This window comes from Nycticebus coucang, chromosome 19 (genome assembly GCF_027406575.1).
Source record: "Nycticebus coucang isolate mNycCou1 chromosome 19, mNycCou1.pri, whole genome shotgun sequence".
Taxonomy (NCBI): Eukaryota; Metazoa; Chordata; class Mammalia; order Primates; family Lorisidae; genus Nycticebus; species Nycticebus coucang.
The window spans coordinates 9,435,514-9,461,410 of NC_069798.1; the positions used below are offsets into that span (position 1 = coordinate 9,435,514).

At 41.0% G+C, this 25,897-nt stretch overlaps 1 protein-coding gene and 1 long non-coding RNA gene across 3 annotated transcripts; one reads left to right on the top strand and one right to left on the bottom strand.

Annotated features, from left to right (window-relative positions):
- Positions 1-6,753: 6,753 nt before the first annotated feature.
- Positions 6,754-15,596, bottom strand: LOC128572012 (myosin regulatory light polypeptide 9-like). 2 transcript variants are annotated; one of them, XM_053571910.1, is made up of 4 exons: positions 15,439-15,596; positions 10,096-10,294; positions 9,476-9,637; positions 6,754-7,249 (listed from the first exon to the last, which is right to left on the bottom strand). In XM_053571910.1, exons 2-4 carry the CDS (start codon positions 10,277-10,279, stop codon positions 7,077-7,079), a joined length of 519 nt encoding a protein of 172 aa, XP_053427885.1. In that variant the 5' UTR covers positions 10,280-10,294; positions 15,439-15,596; the 3' UTR covers positions 6,754-7,076. The 2 variants fall into 2 exon arrangements, with proteins under 2 accessions (XP_053427885.1, XP_053427884.1); XM_053571909.1 differs by lacking the exon at positions 15,439-15,596 and adding an exon at positions 11,482-11,602.
- On the top strand, positions 15,043-25,578 carry LOC128572013 (uncharacterized). The gene is made up of 3 exons (XR_008376022.1): positions 15,043-15,328; positions 21,353-22,159; positions 23,001-25,578. It is a non-coding gene; the product is annotated as an uncharacterized LOC128572013 (long non-coding RNA).
- The last annotated feature ends 319 nt before the right edge of the window (positions 25,579-25,897 follow it).

Sequence of the window (25,897 nt, forward strand, 5' to 3'; positions counted from 1 at the left end):
AGGTTGCCAGGTTTAGCAAGTAAAAGCAAAGTTCGTCTACATTGGAATTCAGATAAACAAGCAATTGTTAGGTTACGTCCCCTATAGTATTGGGAAAGTAGCAGTAGCTAGTTCTACAAACCCTTTCTCTTAAACCACGCTCCGCCTAAGTCAGAACGTGTTTAACCTACTCCTTCCCTGGGGATTGTAATGCTTAGGGTCTTAATCGGGCTACACAGGCTACGACAGTTTCATTCCCCTAAAACTAAGTTTTATTCAAATTATTTGCTTTCCTGCAAGTTACTAACGAGATGGCAGAGTTGACGCGCACACATACATACGTGCACATAAACACATTATATAATGCTTTCGACCAAAACAAAGGAAAACACCATGCTAGTCAGGTTTTGTTCTAGATCCTGTGGCCATATTCCTCAGGATAGTTTCCCTCACCTAGGAATAATCTTGAATAGCACTATTTCGGAATAATGAAACTAGAGTCAACCTAATAGCAAAAGTCTTACTGAGTGCTTCTTGTTGACATAATGTGTGCCGGCTGTTGGGGAAAGGAATGAATAATTCAGTCTCTTCCCTCATGGAGTTTGTATTCTACAAATCTTTGATCAGAAATTCCTAGGAAGTAGGAACCGTGTGTTTAGTACCCTACAAGAGTAGTTCTTAAACAGTAGTTCACCTAAGAATAACCTGAAGGGTCAAAACAGATTCTTGAGCCTCAAAAACCGTAGTAGGGTTTAGTACATCAGGATAATTTGGTTGGAATATGTAATCTGGTTAAGTATTCAGGTGACCATGCTGTGGTACTCATTTCAACAGTCCTACCGTTAGTTCAGCTCATAATAATGCATTTTTCTCAGTGTTAGAAAAGTAAATGCTGGCGGGGGTGGTGGTGGCTCCCACCTGTAATCCTAGCACTCTGTGAGGGGGCTGAGGCAGGTGAATTGCTTGAGCTCATGAGTTGGAGACCAGCCTGAACCAGAGCGAGACCTCGTCTCTAGCCAGGTGTTGTGGAGGGTGCCTGTAGTCCCAGCTGCTTGGGAGGCAGAGGCAAGAGAATCGCTTGAGCCCAAGAGTTTGAGGTTGCTGCGAGCTATGACATCCCAGCGCTCTACCAAGGGTGACAAAGTGAGACTCTGTCTCAAAAGAAAAAAAAAACAACTGCTGACAAGTCACACCTGGTATTACAGTAGTTTTTTCCCTCAGCTGCAGTCTGCCTTTTAGTTCATTAGTTTAATTTTCTTTTTTTAATTTAGTTTGTTTTTTTAATTTCTTTGCTTTGTGTCTGTGTGTGTGTGTGTGTTGTTGTTGTTGTTGTTGTTGTTGAGACAGAGTCCCACCCTATGCCCTGAGCAGAGTGCAATGGCGTCATAGCTCACTGCAACCTCAAGACTGTAGGTTGTGGGCATCCTGCTGCCTCAGTCTCTGGAAGCTTCTGAAATTACAGGCATTCGGCGTATTGCCTGGCTGGGTTTTTCCATTTTTTAGGAGTCGGGGGCTCACCGTCACTCAGGCAAACCTCCAACTCCTAAGCTCAAGCAGTTCTCCCTCCTCAGCTTCCCATAATGCTGGGATTACAGGCATGAGCCACCGCGCCTGGCTAGTTTAAGTAATTTTCTTTCCATTCAGCAGACTATGACTTCTTAGGTCATAGAGCTCTTCCAAGTATGGCCTATTACCACCCCCTTAGCCCTCTTACCAGCCACCTTAATATCATACAGCTGACTCCTTCCTAAGTTTCTAGAACTGTGTGATCCAATACAATAGTCACTAACCACAGATGGCTACTTAACTAAAAATTGAGTTCATCTCTTGTCATAAACATTTTGATTTTAGAGAACAGGGATCTCACTGTGTTGCCCATAATGGAGTGCAGTGGCTATTGACAGGCTCAATCATACTGCACTACTGCCTGGAACTCCTGGCCTCAAGTGATCCTCCTGCCTGAGCCTCCTGAGTAGCCACAGCACTTACGTGTTAGACACATGTTAAGTGCTCTTTAGCCACACACAGCTAATGTTCATCTTGAGCAGGACAGACAGCATCTCCATCATTACAAAAAGTTCTGGTGGACAGCTCTGCTCTGAAGAAATAATTCTGAGGTATATTGTTTTCTCTTGATGGCAAAAGAGGAACATGTATTAATGAAAAGATGAGTATCTAAATAGCTAGCACTTGAGAAATTGTTAATTATAGCATATCCATGTCCAACATTAACTGTGGTCCTTAAGAAGAATGGTTGGGGCGGCGCCTGTGGCTCAGTGAGTAGGGCGCTGGCCCCATGTACTGAGGGTGGCGGGTTCGAGCCTGGCCCCAGCCAAACTGCAATAGGAAAAATAGCCAGCTGTTGTGGCAGGTGCCTGTAGTCCCAGCTACTTGGGAGGCTGAGGCAGGAGAATTGCCAAGAGCTGGAGGTTGCTGTGAGCTGTGACACCACAGCACTCTACCGAGGGCAACATAGACTGTCTCAAAAAAAAAAAAAAAGGAAAGAAGAATGGTTGGTTGGAAAAGTAATATTCTCAAAACAAAACAAAGGCTATGTCAAAACATGAAAAGTGATTTAAGAAATACTAAGCAAGAGCCATTTGAGGTCAGGAGTTCTAGACTAGCATTGGCAACATAGTAAGACCTTGTTCCTAAAAATTAAAAAAAATATATTAAACCAAAAAACAAGCTGTAAACACCATACAACTCTAAAATGTATGTGGAGAAATACTACAGAAAAGTCATGACTCCTGCTGTTTGAGCAGGCACATAGAAATCTAGAGTAAAAGGATATAGGTACTTGGAAGAGCAAATGTGATAAGCAGCAGTGGGAAAATTTAGCATTTCTTCAATAAGGGATTCACTTTAAGGACGAGGAAAAAAGAGTTTCAGGGAAAACAAGAAATTGTACCCTTGAGGAGAATCTATCTAATAAGACACAAACAAGTCAGGCATATTGAACCTACTTAGGAAACTGAAAGAAATTATTCTGGGTATCACCCAAGTACCAGGCAAATCAGTACGCATTTCTATGCATAATTATAGTATTTAATCTTCCTAACATCCTTTTAATGAAATTTTAGTTGAAATAATTTACTGTCCATTAACTAGGAGCCTTTCTCCTAAACTCAACCTTTTACTTAATCTCCCAACTACCATGAAACTCTTACCCTCAGCTACCATTCCATAGTAGCCACATTTTTCTAAGGATGATACTACATGTGATCTGTCTCACAGACATTTTGTATCATATTGTCTTCTAGTTTGTCCTCTTTCCTTCTCTACAAATAGGCTTGAATCTCTAAAGACAAGCCCTTTGACTCTTCTCTTCACTGGCCCCTTGTTAAACAAAACAAACTGTTGGATTATCGAGGGCCAGACCATTAACATTTCCTGTTTCTAATTTTCGCAGCAAACTCAGAGGGTATTGTCCCTGTCTCATAGGTGGTGAAACTGACACTTAAGAATGACCTGTCCAAGGTCACAGAGCTAATCATGGAAGTGCACGATTCACTCCAAACCCATGCTACTCTTAAATCACACAAATGCTGCTTTATGTATTAACAGTTATGTTTCTATTATGAATCAATAGCATTACTTCCATTTCAAAAATGAATAGGCCAATGGAGATTAAATAACTTGAGGTTACAAAGTGAGGATCTAGCAAAAAATGAGATATATGTGTTTACTTTTGAGTCAGGGTGTCGCTTTCCTGCCCAGGCTGGAATGCAGTGGCAGGATCATAGTTCACTACAGGCTCAAACTCTAAGGCTCAAAAGCAACCTTCCTGCCTTACTGACCCTCCCACATGAGACTGCAGGCACACGCCACCACACCTGGCTAACTTTTGTACTTTTTTTGTAGAGATGGGTTCTCTGTATGGTGCTCAGCTTGGAAAAAATGGGATTTAAATACATTGCTTGACCCCCAAACATAGGCAGTGTCCACTATCCTGTGCTGTACTCTGTATTCTGCACTCAAAACTCCACCTAATTGTTCTAGCAAATGTTAACTGAAGACTTTCTTGAAAAATCTAGGGGCCTCCATTTAAATTTTTCCATACTCAGACTTTTCCGTAATTTGACACTATTGACTAACCGTGTTACACTTGGGATGAACTTGGTTTCCAAAACATTGTTTTTGTGGTTCTTTTTACTTCTCTAAGCTCTTTTATTCATCTTTTATTTAATCCCGAAGTTCTATCTCATGCTGTGCTTCCTCCCATTAAACCAGGCATCCTCAAACTTTAAACAGGGGGCCAATTCACTGTCCCTCAGACTGTTGGAGGACCGGACTATAGTTTAAAAAAAAAAAAAACAAAAAACTATGAACAAACTCCTATGCACACTGCACGTATCTTATTTTGAAGTAAAAAACAAAATGGGAACAAATAACAATTCACACCACCGCATGCGGCCCGCGGGCTGTAGTTTGAGGACCCCTAACTTACACTCTGCTAAAAATGATTCCTTTTCCTTCTCAGAATTTGCTTTTGCTTTTATGGCCTGGCCTTCCTTTTCCCAGGAGCATTCAATTCCGGCTCTCAACTCATGTAGGTTCTTTGATCAAATAAAAATTGGGCTGGAGATCCAAATGATCATACAATCATAAGCAGGTAGGTAAGAATGCTGCACCCCATTAGCTTGGTTTCATCAGAACTTTGGAAATGGTTTATTCAAGTATGACTTCCATCATGGAAACTTTTTTAAGAGACTGATTTTTCAGTCAAACCCACTGTTGGACAAGATGGTTTTACTTTTTTGTAGGATTTTTTTTGAGACAGGGTCTCACTATGTCACCCTTGGTAGAGTGTCGTGGCATCACAGCTCACAGCAACCTCAAACTCTTGGTCTTAAGCAAGTCTCTTGCCTCAGCCTCCTAAGTGGCTGGGACTACAGGTGCCCTCCACAATACCCGGCCATTTTTTGTTGCAGATGCCATTGTTGTTTAGCTGTCCCGGGCCGGGTTTGAACCCGCCACCCTCAGTGTATGTGGCTGGCACCCTCACCACTGTGCTATGGGCGCCGAGCCAGTTTTACCTTTTTAATTGGCAATCATTCTTGTTTAAGCAAATGCTAGTTCACTAAGCAAAGAATGCTATTAGTAAATTAGGAGACATCATTCAGGGTAGAACATCCACTGGTCCTGATGAAGATTGGTTCTTTGAGCAGTTAAGATTTAACAAAGCAGAGGTGGTTAATTTTTTCTATTGAAATCAAAATTCAATTCAACAAACAAGATTTTAGCACTGTGGGTAAAGCCTGGAAGAAGTATGTTGCTTCAACATTGAATGAAATTCAGGAACAAGTGAAAGGCAAAGAACTAAGGCAGGTTCTAAGATTCTAATCTTAAAGAGGGCAGGGACTATTTACTAAGTTTTTCTGCTCTTGTTCTAGGTAATTGGCCTTACTAAGTTAAAGGATCAGGCTCACTTATCCAGCAAAGGCCTGCTGCCTGGAAGGCATTCAGTAATTGTTTACTGAATGAGGTAATGGTTTTCTCAAGGGATAGTTTTGTTAATAGTAGCATAAAACTTTATTAGAGTAATTGTCAATTACTAATTCTTCATAGGGCAGTGGTTCTCAACCTTCCTAATGCTGTAACCCTTTAATACAGTTCCTCATGTCGTAGTGACCCCCAACCATAAAATTATTTTCACTGTTACTTCCTAACTGGAATTTGCTACTGTTATAACCGTCATGGAAATATCTGATATGCAGGATGTATTTTCATTGTTACAAAGGGGTCGCGACCCACAGGTTGAGAACTGCTGTATAGGGTTAACAGTCAACTCTTTACAACCAGCCTTTACTCCAATGTTTCAAACTTTTTTTTTTTGTAGACAGTCTCACTTTGTCACCCTTGGTAGAGTGCCATGGCGCCTGTTCACAGCAACCTCAAAGTCCTGGGCTTAGGCGATTCTCTTGCCTCAGCCTCCCTAGTAGCTGGGACTACAGGTGTCCACCACAATGCCTGGCTGTTTCAACCTTTTTTAAACTCATCAGTCGTTCAGTCTGAATTTGCAACCCTTTTGAGTCAGATTTTTGAAGCCTAAAGAGAATGAAACTGTCTACCACTCCCTGATTAACTCTGAAATAGTTGTGCATTTCTGCAAATAGCAGAAGTTATTTTTAGATAGGAACAATGACCTCACTTTCCCAGGCATGTAGCTGTAGCTTCAGCTGTTTTGTTTGTGGACAAGTTAGGAATGTCCAAAATTCATACATGGACTCATGGTGAACTTCTGCATAAACAAACACCATCTTTCAATAGGGATTGGTGTGTTAAGAGAAAAACTACATATAATTTTAAAAGTACTGTGTTGTATTTCCAACAGTTTGAAATACAACACAAAAATCTCTTTTTGGTAGCATTCCACAGAACCTTTGGATCTAAAATAGGTTTAAAATAGGACAAATTAAAATTACACTCAGTGGCCTGGTCTAATTATAAATGACATGAAACAATGTGCCTAAATTTAAAGGCGAAATGTTGGCAGGTATGCAAAACTTAAGGACTTAAAGCTACTATACTATCATATATGCAAATTCCAGAGGAAATTATTTAAAAATTTGGGAGACAAATTGTAGAGAATCTGATTAGGGCAGCTGAATTTCCTCGGGAAGAGGAAGAACTAACAGAAGTAGAGGAGATAGGATTGTCAGGAAAACTGCAAGAGGAAAGGAGAGGTCTAACAACTCATCATTTTCTAGATTACTGCCTACCTTTCTTTGGCAGATGTGACAGAAACCAATTTTAAGAAATTTAAACAAGTATTTTATTGTAAAGTTTAATTACAGTTCAGAAAAAATTGAGCGAATAACTTTCTCTGAAAAAATATATTGACTCTGTAGACTGCACTTATTTGGGGAGGAGAGGGGTAGCAAGTTAACTTACCATAGTCTCTATTCTGAACATAATATAAAGTCCCATTTCCAGTCTGATTATAAAGATACATATGCCCCAAATGGCTGAGAATAAATACAACAGGAAAAGCAAAAGCTGTAAAGCTAAGGGCATGCAACAGGCTCTAAGAGAAAATCTCAGAAATACACAAAGTGGTAACAAGAACGTTTGGCTGGAATTTGAAGTTTTTTTCAGTCGTCTTTGTCTTTTGCTCCATGTTTAAGGATGCGGGTGAACTCAATGTAATTGAAGTTCCCCTTTTTGTCAATAGGTGCTTCTCTGTACAGCTCGTCCACGTCCTCATCCGTAAACCGATCTCCCATGGTTGTCAGCAGCTCTCTCAGGTAATCTTCCTGAATGGTGCCTAGAGAACAAAGAACAGGGGTCAGAATATACACTACTCCGAGGATTAACTCACAAGCAGTAGCTCTATTTGACTAAGTATGTTTTGAATGTTAAAAAAGATAAACATGCATATATATGAAATACTGGGTGTTTCTAGGTGCTTAAGGCAGCATCAGTAGACTGTTGCCTAGAAAAATGCCCAATTGCTTATACCATTATTTTGCTCTATAAATCTGCCTCTACCTCCGCCTTCTGATCTCTTGATAACAGGGATTAAACCTATGCCTAAACAAGAAAAATAAGAAGTATGGCTAAGGAGTCTAAGCCACATTATTATTAGAGTACATGCATGGTTACACCTATCCTACAAGCAAACAGTTACCTGCCACACTGACATCTACACCAAATCATAAGCATCACTGAAGTGCTTCAGTGGAAAGAATACTGGAATCTTGAGATCCAGTTTTGTTTTTTGTTATTTATTTATTTATTCTTTTTGAGATAGAGCCTCAAGCTGTCGCCCTGGGTAGAGTGCCATGGTATCACAGCTCACAGCAACCTCCAATTCCTGGGTTCAAGTGATTCTCCTGCCTCTGTCTCCCAAGTAGCTGGGACTACAGGCGCCCGCCACAATGCCCGGCTATATTTTGGTTGCAGCTGTCATTGTTGTTTGGCAGGCTCAGGCTGGATTCGAACCCGCCAGCTCTGGTGTATGTGGCTGGCCCCTTAGCTGCTTGAGCCACAGGCGCCAAGCCTTGAGATGCAGTTTTAACAAGCTATCATTTCAAGCATTTCACTTACTCTCTCACACTGGTTTTCTCATATGTAAAATGAGATTTTTAACATTTACAAACATAATTGTCATATAATGACAATTACAATTATGGCCGGCCAGGCCCAGCGAGTGCAAAAACATGGAATTAATATTTGGGCATCAACAGTGTCACAGACACTGTGTGAGGCAGTGGGGATGGGCAGTGGTGTAAGCCAAAAGGTGTGCTTTGTTCCTCTGGGTCTCTGATACTAGGGTTTTCACAAAGCCTGCCTGTAAGGATCAGGTGTCACACTGATTTATTATCTATGATTGGTATCTTAAAAAAGTGTCCCTGGTAAGTAACATGCACATGTGAGGAGCCTCAAAAGCATAAACGAGACAATGCTCACCTCAGCAGGCTCTGACAACCACTGTTTAAACCAGCCCGAGGAATGCAGGTAATCAAAGGGAGTGCCTGCCTTCACTAAAAATCTTTGGCTATGCTATGTTAAGTTGAGAATTGTCTAAATTACTCCCTTATATGTTTTCTCCTATATACTGTTCTCCCCAAAGATCAGACCTTTCTATATAGACGTTTTGGCTATTTTTAAGTGTTAACTCTATACTAAGTATTTTACATATAGTATCTCATTTCTTTTTCTTTTCTTTTTTTTTTGAGACAGAGTCTCACTATATTGGCCTCAACAGAGTGCTGTAGTGTCACAGCTCACAGCAACCTCAAACTCTTGGGCTTAAGTGATTCTCTTGCCTCAGCCTCCCAAGCAGCTAGGACTATAGGTGCCCGCCACAACACCTGGCTTTTTTTTTATTTTTAAGTTTTTTTTGTTATTGTTGTTTTAGCAGGCCCTGGCCAGGTTTGAACCCACCAGGCCCGGTGCATGTGGCCAGCATCCTGACCACTGAGCTATGGGCACCAAGCCAGTATCTCATTTCTTCATTTAATCCTAATAGTTCTATGTGGTAGGTAATATTATTGTGCATTTTACAAGTAAGAAAACAGAGGCTTAGAGAAAAGTAACTTGCCCCAAATTATACAGCTATTATATAGGAAAAGAAGAATTTAAAACCAGGGAGTCTGACTCCAGAGCCTAAGTTCTACTTGATTTATTTTAAAATAAAGGTTAGATATCAGATTTAAACAATTTTATTTAGAGCTAAGAGACACTTCGTACACAAACACAGGACTGTACCATGTTTTAGCCATGATCTGTAATGATTTATCCAAGATTCCTCTGGTAAAATTTATTCAACACATAATTAAGGGCAGACACAGCAAAACAAGCCAAAACAGAACCCTGTTCAAAAAAACCGGCGTGGTGGCAGCTGCATGAAGAGGTGAGGAAAAAAAAAAAAAAACTGGCATGGTGTAAACTTGAGGGTGCTGTGTTATATTATTTTCAGTTACTATATATTTTAGTTACCACAGGTAAAAATTAAATCACTTTGTAATTAAAGGTTATTCTCACTTACCAGTTGCTTCTTCATCAAAGCAAGCAAAAGCATTTCTAATGACATCTTCTGGGTCTGTGCCATTTAACTTCTCACCGAACATGGTGAGGAACATGGTGAAATTGATGGGGCCTGGAGGCTCATTCATCATGGCATCCAGATATTCATCAGTTGGATTTTTCCCTAACGGAAAAAAAAAAGGGTCGTGATTTTAATTACATCATGTACACATCAATTAATGATAAACATTTTGGCAAGAAAGATTACCATTCATACAGTTTGATGTTTGCATTCATGACTGCAAAACTATTTTGGGGAAAAAGTCTTGTTAATGAATAAGGCCTAACTAAAGAGTCCGGAAGTTACATGATATTCCACTAGGATGTTAGAAGGAATAACACTGCTTTCATAATCAAGATCAGTGTTTTATACACAAACACAGACATATACACAGCCTCTAGCCTAGTCCTGAGATAGGGCCAGGAACCTGCAGGTAGCCTAGTGGAAGACACTGCTCCAGACTGTGCTTAAACCTTAGCTGACTCATTAGACAGGCTTCGCAGAGCTTTAAGATTCATAAAATAAATGTGAAGAACATTATGGAAATTCTATAATACATTAATATTAAAACTGAGCATTACCCAGTGAGGCAAGCATATCGTGCAAATCTTCCTTGTCAATGAAACCATCTCTGTTCTGATCAATCATGTTGAAGGCCTCCTTGAACTCCTGAATCTGTGACTGGTCAAACATGGCAAACACGTTGGATGTTGCACGCTGAGGGCGCTTCTTGGTGGTCTTGGTCTTTGTCCTTTTACTAGCCATGGCGGTGGGTAAATCCTAATTAGGAAAGGAAACACAGGAAAACCAAATCAGCAACTAAGATCACTTAAGTTTGAATGACTAACGAAAGTAACAATCCATGTTCTTGACATGTTTAAGCTACCCAGAGATGGATCTTCAGCAGGTCAACAGCACTTGATAAAAATCTTTCTTAATTGGGCAGTGCCTGTGGCTCAAGGAGTGGGGCACCAACCCCACATACCAGAGGTGGCTGGTTCAAACACAGCCCTGGTCAAAAACTGAAAAAAAAAAAAAAAAAAAAAATCTTTCTTAATTAATCATTATTCATAGCATCAAACTAAAAGAGAAAAATCAGACCCATGCTTTGGGTTCACTTACCCTTATAGGTGTAACATTTTACACAGAGTATATCATTAATTTCAAATTCCAAACTACAACATTAATTCAAAGCTCTCAGTCTATCAACAAAATTACATACCCCCAGTGCTGCTTTATAGCCTAACAAGTGATAACTAAACCTGCCAGTTTAATAACAATAAAAAAACAAGCAGCAAAAAACTGAAGTACCTGGGAAAAGTGCCAGGTTCTACACTTAGTACCATAGGAGTATTGAGGAATACTAAATCTTTGGGAGGTCACTGCTCTGTAGACTTCACCTAACCTAGCTAGGGTATCCTATGGTGGCCAATAAGGCGAAGAAATAGGAAGGAGGACAAATGAAGGGGGAACAGGTCCTCATTTCCTAACCTCTACTACTAAATATTCTTCTTCCACATCTAACTAATATTTCTTATCCTACTCTAACTTCTGGCTGGGCTCAAAGTACTTCAACCAACCTTTGCTGAAAGGCTAACAGAAAAGTATAAAAAATGGAAGTTAATTCATCTATAGTTTGTAGACACTGCACTCTATCCCAACTAGCTTCTTGTATTAGAGTGACACTAAACACTTCCTCAGACTGCTAAAGAGAAATCAGAGCAAAAGTTTTTAAGGCAATTTAGTTTTAAAAGCTTTAGAAAACATCTTAGGAGATGTAGAAACTACCTCAGCAACCTAACAATAACCTAAATTACCCCTGTAAAATTTAAGTTAAAAATAAAACAAATGTCTAACAATGCCTAAAATGAAAAGGCAATCTTCCTTGCAACACCCAATCTTTAAAAGACTATAACAATTTAAAGTTAAAAATCCCACAATCAACAGATAATAAAATTCTGCCGCACCATCCTTCAGAGCTGAGGTGGAGATGGTAGTCTGCAAAACTTCTAAGCAGCACAAGGGTAAGACACTGTATTGAGTTATATTCTTCCAGGCAGGTCTAAAATAGGCGCTACTGATTTCACCCTGACCAGGATAACAATTTTAATGCTTACGTCCTGAAAACAACATTTAGCTATGATGTGGCATAACACTATGCTGTTGTTCTAAAAATAAGTCTGTGGACTGCAAAGAATGAACTACTACCTAGATCTCAGCACTCCAGAGTGACCCTAAGAATGTAACACTTCCTACACATTTAAAAAGTTATTTCTTACATTTTTCCCTTCATCATAACCACATCACCCAGACTAAATATAATTATGAAAATAATTAGAAAAAGCTCTGCCTCAAATATTTTAAAGCTAAATCGGCTTTCAGATTTTAGTAGGAAATTCCACAAAAAGCAGTCACAAATCCCAGCCCATCCAATACAACACTCTATGGTGATCCCCTGGAATGTGTTGTTGGAAAGACACACCCTTCCTTCCAACAACAGAAGTTATGATATATACTCTCCCCAAATTTCCTCGACTCTTCCTCTCTTAGGAGATTGTCTTTCATGATTTATTTAAGCCATTCACCAATGCTATTTTCATTCTGTAACATTATTCGATGTAACACCATGGGGGGGGGTAGTAAATTGTGTTATTATTTAAACTAAGTTATACTTTTCTCCTCTATCATACATGTCCTAAAAACAAGTAGTTATGAAGTATATTATTCCTGCATCTCATAAATGTACTCAGGGACTTGGGGTGCATGGTAGGGACCCCATAAGGGGCACATTTACTAGTCTTCCTCTCTCCTGAGTATGTTAGGCACGTCATGCCTGTGCGAGCCAAAGGACATCTTTAAATATAGTCGGTTTGATGTGACATTTTCTTCCCCTAACATGCAGCAATGTCAGCTATTTAAAGAACAAAGAAACTGATGAGCATAATAGGTCAAACGGCTGACACGAGTGATTTTCCAATCTACAAAATCTCCTATTACTAAATTTGATGGTGGGTCCTCTGATACCTTTCCAATACGCTTAGTTTTGCCTGTCAAGTAATATATGTTTTTTTGAATTCTGATGAATTTTCTATTCTTTTAATCAGGCATTTTTAAAACGTGTAAATCCATTATAAAATAGTATTTTAGTGGCAGGGGGTGGGGGGCAGTGCTGCCAATGGGCTCATACAGAACTCTTCTGTACTTCATCTTATCAACCAGTGTGATCAGTTAACTACATTAACATGTATCAAACGCCATTACTGTTGAATATTAGTTAGAAATGTAAGGCATGTGTCCTATCTTCAAGGAGCTTAAAATACAGTTGGGGAGGCAACTATAAAGAAATGAGATGATTGGTTCAACTTACGAAATGAGTCACAGTTTTCATTCCAGAGGCATGACTCTAAAGTTAAAACAACGTGTGACAATAATGAAAAATAATTCCTAAGATGGAACACGATTATCAAATACTGAGTTCAGAAAAGATCACTATGAATAGTTAAAAGACTGGGGGTGGGGGAAGACCCTAAAAAACCTCATGTGGTATCTATCATTTAGAAGCGACAAGACACCATTAGAATCAAGAGAGTTAGGTGTTAGTTTCAGTTCTAACAGATAGTTAATTCTATCAAAAACTGACAAGTGTGATGCTGGGCAAGTTATGATCTGGGTCTTTATTTTTTCAAAGAGACTGGATTCTAACCTGTGAGTTTATCTCCCACCAGAAATCTGCAGCCTTTCAGCAATAAAGATTTCAGCTTCACATTCATTGTTCCAAAATAAGGCAACTGTGGTTTATTTTTAATTAACACACCAAAAGTATAGGCAAAATAAACACTGGTGGAGGAAGTGAAATCAGAGCCACTGCTATGATCTCAAGGAGCAGATCATTTTTTATACTATCAGTGTCCTCTTGGCTGGGTTACTGTCCACCCTCAAATAAGTGTGAGGCTGTTTATTCTTCATGTAAAAAGCCTTCAGGAAATGCACAGCTCTTGTGTTAAGTTTAGAAAGCCACAGTAAAATAAAAATTTAAAGTATTTCATACATCAGTGTAAATATTCTTTAAGATGGGAAACTCTCCAGGTAAACACCTAAGATTTCCAAATTATGAGGCTCCTCAATCATAATGTTGAGTCTTTACTTTCCAATGAAAGATCTTTGGTATGAAGGGGTTTCTGTTGTATGGAACTTGAAAGGAGGAGACTTACAAAGCCGGATTTTGCAAAATACAAGAGGATTTCAGAAGCATGAGAAAGTGAATGCAAGGTAGTCACAAAGATTCAATTTACAAATCTAAAGAAGCATAACCTTCTTGTAATTCAGGGGAAGGGAGTATGGATAGCATGAATTTATGATTTCATTTTTAGATTGATGAAATAGGAAAATCATTAAGGGCTATCACAAAAGGAAGAATACAAACCATGTAATAAAGATGTTAGACTGGAAAGAAGTGGGAGAAGTAGAAGACAGAAGTCCTCACAGAGGTTCTCCCCACACACCATGAGCAACCAGATTTTTCAAAGTCTCTAGAAACTGGTGGTTTCATTACAAAATGGCACTAATCCTGGAGTCCAGCAGTTACAGCGTGATAATAAATGTAAAATAATCTGGAAACTTTTTCTACAGGGCATTCATTTGATAATTTTCTTTTTTTTTTTTTTTAATTTGGCCGGGGCTGGGTTTGAACCCGCCACCTCCGGCATATGGGACCGGCACCCTACCCGCTGAGCCACAGGTGCCGCCCTCATTTGATAATTTTCTAAGGACTATAATGTATTCTTTAATTTAAAAACTCCCATCTGATAAAACACTGCACAGTGTGACCTAATCTTGCATCTCATTTAATCAATGTGCTTTTAAAAAGCCGTATAAGTAATTTTTGGTGCTAACTACGGTTTTTAAAAAGTGTATTTTCAAATTGATGCTTCCTCTCCAACTAAAGCAAGTTGTCATTTCTTACTCAAACTTCCGGTTGTAGGTAGGTTTAGTTTATCTCAGACTGCCACACCCAAAAAGTTCCTTTCCACTTGACAAAGACCAATTAGTTGTAAGGACTGACAAAAGCCTTGCTTTTGAAAACAAATTGCTACTCTGATTAACGTTTATCAAGGGCCTTCCAGACCATAAAGCTAATACCAGTAATTTCAAGAAATATTCGCATTCTTCAATTTTAGATACAAAATTTTGCACTGAAGAAGTTAAAATCTCAACCGAACCCATTGGTCTCTAAAGAATTGATATATACCCTCATATACCTCCTAAATAGAAGAAAAAAATTGGCGAACTGACTGAGCCCAAAGTTTCCACCCCAAAAGACAAGGTATTGTATTGGGGGAGTTCTTTCTTGAGCTGCAAAACTAAACTCTACATTCCTTTTTTATCCAAGTTATCACTTAAAGAAAAAGTTCTAATCACATGATCGGATGCTGAACTGAGAAACTTCCGAATTTAAGTTGGTTATTCCTACTAAATGCAGCCACACAACTGCAACAACAGCTGCAGCGTGGGGGGGAGGAGGATACTGGGCTAAGGATTTTGCTTTGCAAACTCTCCTGAATCGGGCAAGTTTACGTTAGAAACTAAACATAGTATCGGAGTCAGCTATGCAGGGCTGCTCGGGTTTCGCGGGCCCGGCAGTCTCCCAAGCTCAAGGCGCCAGCGAATTAAGCCACATCGCTCGAGCTCCAAGTTTGGGCACAGGAGCGAATCTCGCGTCTGGGCCAGCATCTGGGCCACTTTCGGCCGTGGTCTTGGGTCTAGGAGCTGGCCCTTGAGCTCGGAAGTGGGGATCTGGCCGGTACACCTGCCCAGGTAGGCTCCTGGCGCCGGGAGCCCGCTGCGGAGCCCCGCTGCCCTCCCAGCCGCTTCGTGAACATGGCCCCGGGGGTGGGTCCCACGCGCAGACCGCGGCCACCACTCACCCTGCACAGCCACGAGAATCCGAGCACTTCAACAACACACTCGCTGCCGCTTTCACCACGCTTCTACTGCGGGAGCCGCTAAAAACCAACACTTCCGCCCTCCCCTAGGAAACCGGAAGGAAGCCTGACCACCGTGCCCGGCTTGCGGCGTGGGCCTGTCTTAATTAATGAAAGAGGGGCAGGGAGGGAAGTTACTAGTGTGGTCAGGGGGCGCAATATTGACCATGTGCACTGGGAGGAAGTGTAAAGCCGGCGACTTAGAACATAGAGGAGTGTAGGATGGTTCGTTGGGTCATTTGCTGATTCTCCGTCTTTTGGGTAACTCTTCTTGCAGTGTACAAAGTCCCCCCCCTTCCTTTCCGCAGATGGTTGCGTCTGTCCAGTAGCTTGGCTTCGGCACATTCCAGCGCACAGCAAGGGGCGGGGCCGGTTAGCCCAAGTCCAAGTAGGGAAATAGCCAAGCGGACTGCGGGCCAATGTGACTGGCTGTTGCCCCGCCCCTAGTGTCAGGTTCCTGCCGCCGGGCAGTAGTGCGCCTGCGCAAGACGCCCCGCGCGCAGGGTCTGGTTGGCTGCCCGAGGTTACCCGAACTGAACGCCGCACTTGGGAGGGAATTTTGTGCAGGCGGTTTTCTCTCTTTGTGCAGTGTTATGTTATGAAAAGCCCCTGCCGTTCCACGTGGAGAAAACTAGTGAAGTCCCAAGGGTTCTCAGTCAAGCTCTCACTATCCTTTTGGCCCGGATGGCTTTCATTAGGTCACGACTGGCTGAAGACTAACTCTTCTAAGAAGTTTGCTGTTACTTTCCCCGCCAGACGCCCTTGGGCTCTGACTCAGAAGGCAGACTGGCGGCTCTTGCGCCCACCTCTGTGGTTAGGGCTTGCGGTTTGGTGAGACTAGGCGTAAAAAATTGGATCTGGTCTGTTTTCCTTGCCTAGAACATCCTGTTAAAGGAAAAGAAAAGGCCCTCCCCTATTTTATCTTTTTCCTTTTTCCCCGCCTGATGAGAAGACCATTGTTCCGGCTTCCTCAGCTTCCTGACCTCATCGCAGAGGCGGGAGGTCGTGGTACAGGCTCCCGTGGCCAGAACAGTTCTGAAGTTCGGGGTGGCTCTGTCCTCTTCGCCTTCAAACCAGTACTCACCTCGATCCTGACAAGGAAGGTATTAGTCTGAGCGCTATAGAAATGATACACTAACAGTATCCGTTGCTTCTGTCTTCAAGGAACTCAGTAGCATTTGGTTTATCAACGAGTCACATATTCCAACGTTAACTTAGAGATAAAGTCACTGTAGAAAAATAATTGCCTTAATTCTGTAGGTGAGTGAAACAAAGGTGATTTGTTTTGCAAACTTCCTTGATAGTTAGAATTACTAGGAATACTAGTTAATATTAATAATAAATCTAATTGCCTAGTCTGTGAACCACTGATCAGAAACTTAGAGGCCGGTCCCAGGAAGCCATTTATCACGGGTCTTAAGTGACTCTTAGTGACGGTGGGGTGGAGACGCAGAGCTGGACCTCAGGCAGGGGCAGGGCAAGCTCCCGAAGGCTGCACTTTGTGTTCTTGGAGTGCGGCTCGAGTGGCAGTGCCGGCACCTGTAAGTGCACAGCCACCTCCGCAGGGTGGTGGCCTACCACTGCTAACCTGCAGGGAAAGCTAGATGCCCGTGAGGATATGGGCGGGTCTGTTTTTCCTTCAGCTTGAAGGCAACACTTGCTTCTCTCGTGTTAGATAATTGCTTTGTGTTCCTTCCACTCAGTCAACAGGTGTTAAACAGCGGTTGCACTGCCAAGCACTGGTGAGGACTGCAGTGTATGCTTTTTGAAACAAAACATAGTTGCTATCTTGGAGATGGGAAAGGGGGGAGCAGAAAGCACACAGAATTATTTTAAATATTGTACTATGCTTTCTCTGGTCTAAAGGAGGGAATCTTGTTCCCCAAACAACAGTGAGGAAACATAGCAGAATTGATCTTTGATACTTATGACCTAAGTCAATGATGATTTTTATACTGATCACTTGCATTTTAAAAATAGGTATGTAAGTTTGTATGTATTTTAGACACAGGCTCTAGCTCTCTCATCCAGGCCACTGGTGTACAGTAGTCAGATCATAGCTCACTTTAACCTCCAACTCCTGGACTCAAGTGATCCTCCTGCCTCAGCCTCCCCAGTAGCTAGGACTGCAAGTGTACACTACGATGCCTGACTTAGGTTTTACTTTTTGTAGAGACTGGGTCTCACTGTGTTGCCCAGGCTGATCTTAAGTTCCTGGCCTCAGGCCATTCGCAGCCTCCTAAAGTGCTAGGATTACAGGTATAAGCACTGCTCCCTACCACAATTTTGATTGCATGTAAGAAACTATTGAATGTTGAGCGACATGGCTTATGTTCTTGTTTTGCCTACATAAATGAAATTCTAATTCTTCACACTTGAAGTACTTATGCTATAACAATTAGCATTAATCCAGGAAAACAGTAGGAGGAGTTCCTTTCTTTTAAATGATTAAGGGTGTTTAAATCTGTCTAGAAATTAATTTTAGAGCACCAAGACTTACAAGTAGTGTATTGAAAAGACATAGAAATTCTATATATCTAAAGAATTGCTTTCTTAAACAATTTAATCAAAATTATTTTTAGACGAGATTGGACACATTCAGGGTGATGCCGTAGACAATCAAAATTATTTTTAAGTTCAGAAGTGATCAAAAAGAAAAAAGAAATCATTTGAAATTGAATTAAGGATGTTTGGGCCAGATGTGGTGGCTCACGCCTGTAATCCTAGCATTCTGGAGGGCAGAGGGGGGTGGATTGCCTGAGCTCACAGGTTCGAGACCAGCCTTTGCAAGAGTGAGACCCCGTCTCTAAAAATAGCCGGGCATTGTGGTAGGCACCTGTAGTATCAACTACTCAGGAGGCTGAGGCAAGAGAATCACTTGAGCCCAAAAGTTTGAGATTGCTGTGAGCTATTGTTGTGTCCCCCTCACAAAGTCCCCAAAGACCACCAGGGAGCCAATTCTGATGCAAAAGCATAAGAGCCTTTATTGTTAGAAGCTTGAGCCTGGGCTCCCGGGGGCTCTGCTGCAACGAATCCAAGCCAGGAGCCCAGAGCTCTGAAGCAGGGGATTTTTATAATGCAGCACAGCAAATGGGGCGTATACTACTTGAACAAAGGGACTGCTTCTGGATTGGCTGCCACTGGGCCTGCCATATGGCCTGATCCAGAGGGCAGTTTCTGATTGGGGGCCGGTGACTCATGATTTTGGGGAAATGCCTGCTTTTACAGGAATGTGAAACTTTTGCAACCAAATGGCTGAGAAAATGAAACTTCACTTATAAGATGGCATCATTCATCCAAGATGGTGTCAGTCTGGTTCTCTCACTGTAACACCACGGCACTCTACCAAGGGCGACATAGTGAGACTGTCTCAAAAAATAAAAAAAGAATTGAGGAAAGTTACTTTCATAAGTAACTTATTACATAAGTAAGTCCAAAAAAATAAAAAAAGAATTGAGGAAAGTTACTTTCATAAGTAACTTATTACATAAGTAAGTCCGAAAAAAATAAGTTCAACAGATAAATGCTTAGAAAAATTAAAATACTAAGTGAGAATAAGATGCAAGAAGAGGCAATATGAGTAAAGCAAACCAAAAAAAGAAATAAGCATTACCTAGATAATAACATACAAGGTCAGATAATTAAAGTCACAAACTTATCCTAGAAAAAGTGCTACATCCTTCACTGCTGAATCTCACTATGGTTACCTTTAAGGTACTCTCCTTGGGAGGCTATGCCCTGATGATGGCGCCACGTCCCCCTTCAAAGCAATTTTGGAACTCTTTTTCTAGAATGCTCATCAGAATTGTACCAAAGCCTGAAATGACGTTCAAGAACTCATCCTAGAAAAAGCACTACATATCTTATTGCTGACTGAATATCACTACAATCATCTTTGAAGTACTGTCTGTCACACCACCAATTCTGCCCTCTCCTATATCATCAAGTTCTCACTCTCATCATTCCCATCAACAAGGATTCAGTAATGTTTCTTGTATTTGGTAGACCAGATAATGGCTTCCATCCAAAAGATATCCACATCCTAACTTCCTAACTTGTGAAGATGTTAGGTTACATGTCAAAGAAAAATTAAGATAGAAAAGGAATTAAGGTTGATAATGCGCTGAGAGGAGGGAGGCTGAAGAGGATTACTAGAGGAAGATGTGACTATAGAAGAGTCAAAGAGATACAGTATTACTGGCCATTAAGAGGGTGGAAGTGGCCCCAAGCCAAAGAATGCAAGAGGCCTCTAGAAGCTGTGAAAGGCAAGGAAAGAGATTCTCCCCTAGAGCTCATATAAAGGAACAGAGTCCCACCAACACCTTGATTTTAGCCTAGTAAGAACCATGTTGGGCTTCTCACCTACAGAACCATAAGATAATTTAAAATATGTTTTGAGCCACTAAGCTTAGACTAATTTATTACAGCAGCAGTAGAAAAGTAATATACCGTATTACAAACACCAACAACAAAAACCCTCTTTCTGAATGCATTTTCATTCTCCAGCTGTTGACCTATTTCTTTGCTCTCTTTTGGAAAACTCTTTAATCACCTGTACTTTCTGGTTCCAATTTTCTCTCTGTTCCAGTTTTTTTTTTATTATAGTAAAATATACATGACATAAAATTTCTCATCTTAAACACATGTTTTAAGTGTACAATTTACTGGCATTAAATACATTCATAATGTTGCACCACCATCTGACTCCATTAATTCTTCTGCTCTTGTAAAACTAAAATTCTCTGTCCATTAAATAACTCCCCATTCCCACTTCCCTCCAGGCCCTAGGAACCACCATTCTACTTTCTGTCTCCTTGGTTGTTGACTACATGAGTATCTCATACGAGTTATGGAATCATAGAGTATTTGTAGTTTTTGTGACTGCCTTACTTCACTGATGGTTGCCAACCACGTCTCTAGCCAAGACTCTGCCCTCTGCTCCCGACTCACGTATCTAAACACTCGACATCTTTATAAACAGGTCTTTATGGGCATCTACACCTTCATACTCTGAAATTCATCTTCTAACTTTACCTCTAAAACCTGCTCTTCCTGCTTTTCTCCTCCATCCTTGTTAATGGTAATTCCATCTTTTAAGCTGCTCAAGCCTTTGACTCATCTTACCACCATTTTTTCTTTCATGCCTCTCATCCAACCTTTCAGTCAATCCTAATAGGAGTTTCTATCTACTTCGTTCATGGAAGTATCTCCAGGGACTAAAACCATAATTAGTACAAGCCTCCTGGTGAAGTGCTTCAAAATATACCCAGAATTTCACGAGGCCTAACCACCTCTACTGACACCATCCTATCCAAGTTATTGTCATCTCAAGCCTGGATTTCTGCCGTAGCCTCTTAACTTGGTCTCCTTACTTCCTTGCTCCTCTACAATCTGTTCTCCGCATAGAAGACAGAGTGATTCTTTTAAAACAAAAATTAGATTATGTCATTGTTCTGTCTGACACCCTTCATGGTATCTTGTCTCACTTAGAGTAAAAGCTAAACACCATGTAGGGCCCAACCTCATGTCTACTTCCTGCCCTCCCCAATCTGCTCAGCCACGTTGATGTCCTTAATTTTTCTTGAAGGAGTATTTCCCACCCCAACTACTTTGCATCTGATGCTCCTTCTCATTTCAATGCTCTTTCTTTTAATGTTTTCACGCCTGCACCCTCAATTCTTTCACGTCTTCATGCAGATAATTCCATCTCTGTAAAACCCTCTGTGGTCATTTAAATTCCCATCACCCGTCTTCCACCCCCAGCATTGCCCTCCCCTCTTTTATTATTTTCATTGCACTTATTATCTCCAACATACCGTACACTTTGTTTATTTTGTTTATTATCTCCCCAACTAAGTGCCATGAAGATTTTCTGGCCTGCTTTGTTTACTAAAGTATCCCAAGAGGCACCCAATACATATGGAAGGACTGAATAGCTGGAAGGCAAAGCATCAAGGGACTTGTAGAAACAGGAAGCCAACAGGGTACACAGGGACCACATCCCGACAGGCTTCTAGGCCACGCTTCTGAAGGTCAGTGGGACCACTCGTATGTCTTAAGTATGGGATTAAGATGTTCAGAATTGTATTCTTTTAAAATCGCTCTGGCAATAGTATTGAGGATTAGCAGAGGGTAGGCCTGGTAGAAGAGATCAGGATTGCTGACAGATGGTAAGGCCACTCACAGACATAAGAAGACAGGAGAAGAAATAGTTTGGAGGGTGGGGGTGGCAATGATGAGGAATGACAGTCGCCGTTTGGGACATTCTGAGATGGTGGATTAGAAGACAGTACTTTACTAAAACACAGCACAAAGGGACAAAAGGGAAAAAAATCAAAGCGCTATCAGGATCACGAAGGCTGTATTAAGATGGTACAGTGCATGTTTAGTAGGAAATACAGAACAAGATAAAATGAGAATGATGGAAAAAAATATTAGAGATAATGACTGAGTTTTCTGGAATTGAAAGAGAGTCAAAAATCTTCATTCAGATAGGAAGTGCACTCTGAATATCAAGCAGGAAAAACAAAATCGAGGCTAAGTCATATCACAGTGCAGAACACCCCACAGAAAAGAAAAATGATGACAGCTGCCAGAGAAAAACACGGAGTGGCCACAGTGGAGCAATGATCAGGCTGGCTGCAGGCTTTCTTCCAGCAACATGGTATGCAGAAGGTGGGGCTGTGATGCCTTCAGAGTGCTTTGAGAAACACCACCCCGCCCTGGCACAGCGTGTGTGCGGGCTTGGTGCACGCACACTGACCACTCCCCAGAGAAACCTGGATGCTGGTCCCTCCAGAATCTTTTGGGTCTAGAGATTGATCTTGGCCTCTTACGATTCTTGAGGTAAATTGTGAACTGGGGATCACAAAATGGATCTCACAATCTTTTAGCATGTCCTGAGTAGATGTGCTAACGAAGTAATGCCTTGGGGACATCCGCCACAATTCTAAGGTAACAGGAATTTCATTTTTAACGTTCTGTTACATTGAAAAATAGTAAATCATTTTGGATTGTCCTCTACTTTTCTATATATGTTTGACTTGCTTCCCAACTAGCTTGTAAATATATTTTGCATTACTTTTACAATATCTGAGTAGAAGTTTTTCAATGTATACTTCCTTTTTTTTTAGAGTCTCACTTTATCACCCTCAGTAGATACAGCAACCTCCAACTCCTCGGCTTAAGCAATTCTCTTGCCTCAGCCTCCTGAGTAGTTGAGACTACAGGTGCCTGCCACAACGCCTGGCTATTTTTTTGTTGCAGTTTGGCTGGGGCCGGGTTTGAACCCTCCACCCTCTGTATATGGGGCCAGCACCCTACCCACTGAGGCACAGGCACCGCCCTCAATGTATACTTCTAATGATAATAATAAAATTATAAATTATTACTATTTTTCTTTTTTGAGCACTGTCTATGAGCCAGGCTCCCTGCTAAATGTTTTATTCACAATACCTCTCATTAACATTATCTACAATGTAATTACTGTCACCTCCATTTTACAGATGAGGGACCTGAAACTTAAAAGAGGTCAGTGACCTGGCCAAGGTCAGACAATGGGTAAGAAGAAAAAGGAATCTGATGCGGGTCTGTATGACTTCAAGCCTGAGGTTTTACCCTCTATGCTGCCTTGATTGGAAGCGTACTTACTGTTGATGAGGATGACTGTGTTAATAATTTAAAGTGGGAACATTTACTTGACGTGTCGACTTTTTTGTTCTCGTTGTTCTTCCCAGTAAATGAGACTCTTCTATGGTTTCTTGCAGACTTTCCAAAAAAGGCTTAATTCCTCTGAAATCAGTGCTTTGGGAAAATATCTACCTTGTCCGCCATCTACAAGTGTGTTAGGACTTTTGATTCTGAGTTCCTCCTTCCCCTGGGGAAATAATGGTAGATGATTTCCATGGGTAGTTTCCATTTCACATGACTCATCAACATTTGACACAGAACACTTCTTTTTCATTGCCCCACAGAGTGCCAATTCAGTAGCGCATGAAAGCATTACCCAGTAATCCTTGAAGGGCCAAAGAGCCAAAGGTCAGGTTCCTTATTTGGCTTTATCAAGGTCAGTATTCTTCAGGGTCTACTGTGTGCTACACAATTCATTACTTGCCCCAGGATAAAGAAAGAACCGTGATGTTAAGGAGGACATGTTTCCAAGAGTGCCTTATTCTATTAGTACTCACAGTATCTCCAGGCATGTCATATGTTTTCGATAAAATCTTAGTTAAGACAGTAAACTTTATTTAAGAATGCTTGGGCAAAGATGGTAGAAAAAATAAGGGAGTTTTAGGAAGTGGTTATATGATGAAAGTGGTCTTGTAGTTGAAACTCAGCCAGTCGGATGTTGTTAGCAAATTTTTTCATGGTTTGCTACATCCAGAATGAAATTTTCTCAGTACATATAGTTGAAGTGGCCAGATTAACTATAGACAGATTAGATCATGTTTGGGTAGATTGGCCCACTAAAAGTTATTGTCCAAGGCAGGAGAGAACACTGAATAAAATATTTAATATTCTTTCTATTTTATATTCTTTTCATACAAAATGCTCCATGTATCTAGTATGACATTAAAACATTACAAAGGAATGAACTTCTAAACCTCCAAACCGGATAGTACGAAGTATTAAAAACAGGAAAATCGGGGCTGGGTGCAGTGGCTCCAACAACTGTAATCACAGCACTTGGGGAGGCCGAGATGGGAGGAGAACTTGAGGTCAGTAGCTTGAGACCAGCCTGAGCAACAGAGGAACCCATCTCTACAAAAAACAGAAAAGTTAGCTGTGTGTGGTGGCATGCATCTGTTGTTGTTCCAGCTCCTTGGGAAGCTCAAGTGGGGGAATCACTCGAGCCCAGGAGTCCAAGATTATAGTGAGCTGCCATCAGGCCATTGCACTCCAGCCTGCTGAGTGACAGGATGAGACCTTGTCTTTAAGGAAACAAACAAACAAAAATTCCAGGAAAATTGGCCACGGAATAAAAACTATTAGTAGATTTTCCAATAGTGAAAGAAATAATTATTTATGAAATATAGTTGAACAATAGAATATTAAAACTGAGAAAAATAATCTCTCAGAGTATATGCCACAATTAACTTGAGGTGAGTTACAGGTGAGCATACAACTTGAAACATAATAAACTGAATGGAATAAAATTGTATAAGTATCTTCATTGGAGAGAGAAATGTGAATTTTTTTAAATGGCTTTAACTAAGGTATCACTGGTATACATAAACTACACATATTTAAACTGATGTGACACGTGTTGACACACGTGCTCACTTGTAAAGCCAACACTGCGATCCAGGTAATATCCACCCCCCTGAGTTTTCTCAAGCCCCTCTGTGGCCCATCCCTCCCACATCTTTCCACGTCTGCCCCCGCCCCAGCAACCTCTGATCTGCTTTCTGTTACTGTGGTTGCACAAATATAAGTTTTGGACTGGTGAAAATTGTGGTTATATGATTGATGTTTCTACTTTTATAAAAGTCAAAAGATAATGCAAAAAAGCAAGGAAATAAATGAAATGGAAACTTGTGTGATAAATACAACAAATAAAAGCTTAACAGCCAGAATGTAAAAAGTTTAATAGAAGCAGTATTTTATTTTGGCTTGCTTGATAGCAAGGAACAGAGACACAGTCCCGTTAGCTAAAAAATAAAAAGGATACATATTTTAGCAAGATACTATAACTGGATCTAACCTGGATAGCTGCTGAAAACAGAGGTAGCTTGAGGGCTTGGCTCTTCAGTTTTTCTTTTGTGGGCCAAATGGCCACTTTCAGATTGCACCTCTGCTTCTCTAAGACGTTTATTTTGCTTATGCTCTACGGACTGTCCTCCTCTGCTAACCTAAATTTGTGCTTCCCTCGTAACCTCAGCCTGCCATGGGTTATCTGATTCTAAAGATACTCTTTATTCTCATGGCCTTCCCTTGATTGAGCCCTTTTGACTTTTGCTCTTTCTATTATTCACATCCAGTATTTCCAAATTCAAATTCTCAAGGGAGGAAAAAGATTGGCTTGCCTCACCTTTTTGCCCAGGCCATTCCCTGTAGGTTGCTGGCTGGGATACACACCAGTTACCTTTGGATCTGAAACCACCCTCACCTGTGGTCAGAAAACAGGAGTCACATGGTTCTAGACATCAGCTAGTACTCTGAGCAGTTCAGCTCGGAAGGTGTGTAAGTAGGGCAGGATTGAGCACTTACCTGGGTAGCCAAGAGAATAGAGCTGTTTAGTGGGCCAATCTACCCCATTTTGAATCTATTTGGAACTGGATTCAAAACCCCAGTTCTATTGTTTACTGGCTGTATGACTTTGGGTAACTTGCCTAACCTCTCTGAACCTTTCTCATTTATAACTTGGGGATAATATCTGACTTGGACAGTTTGGGTAAAAAAA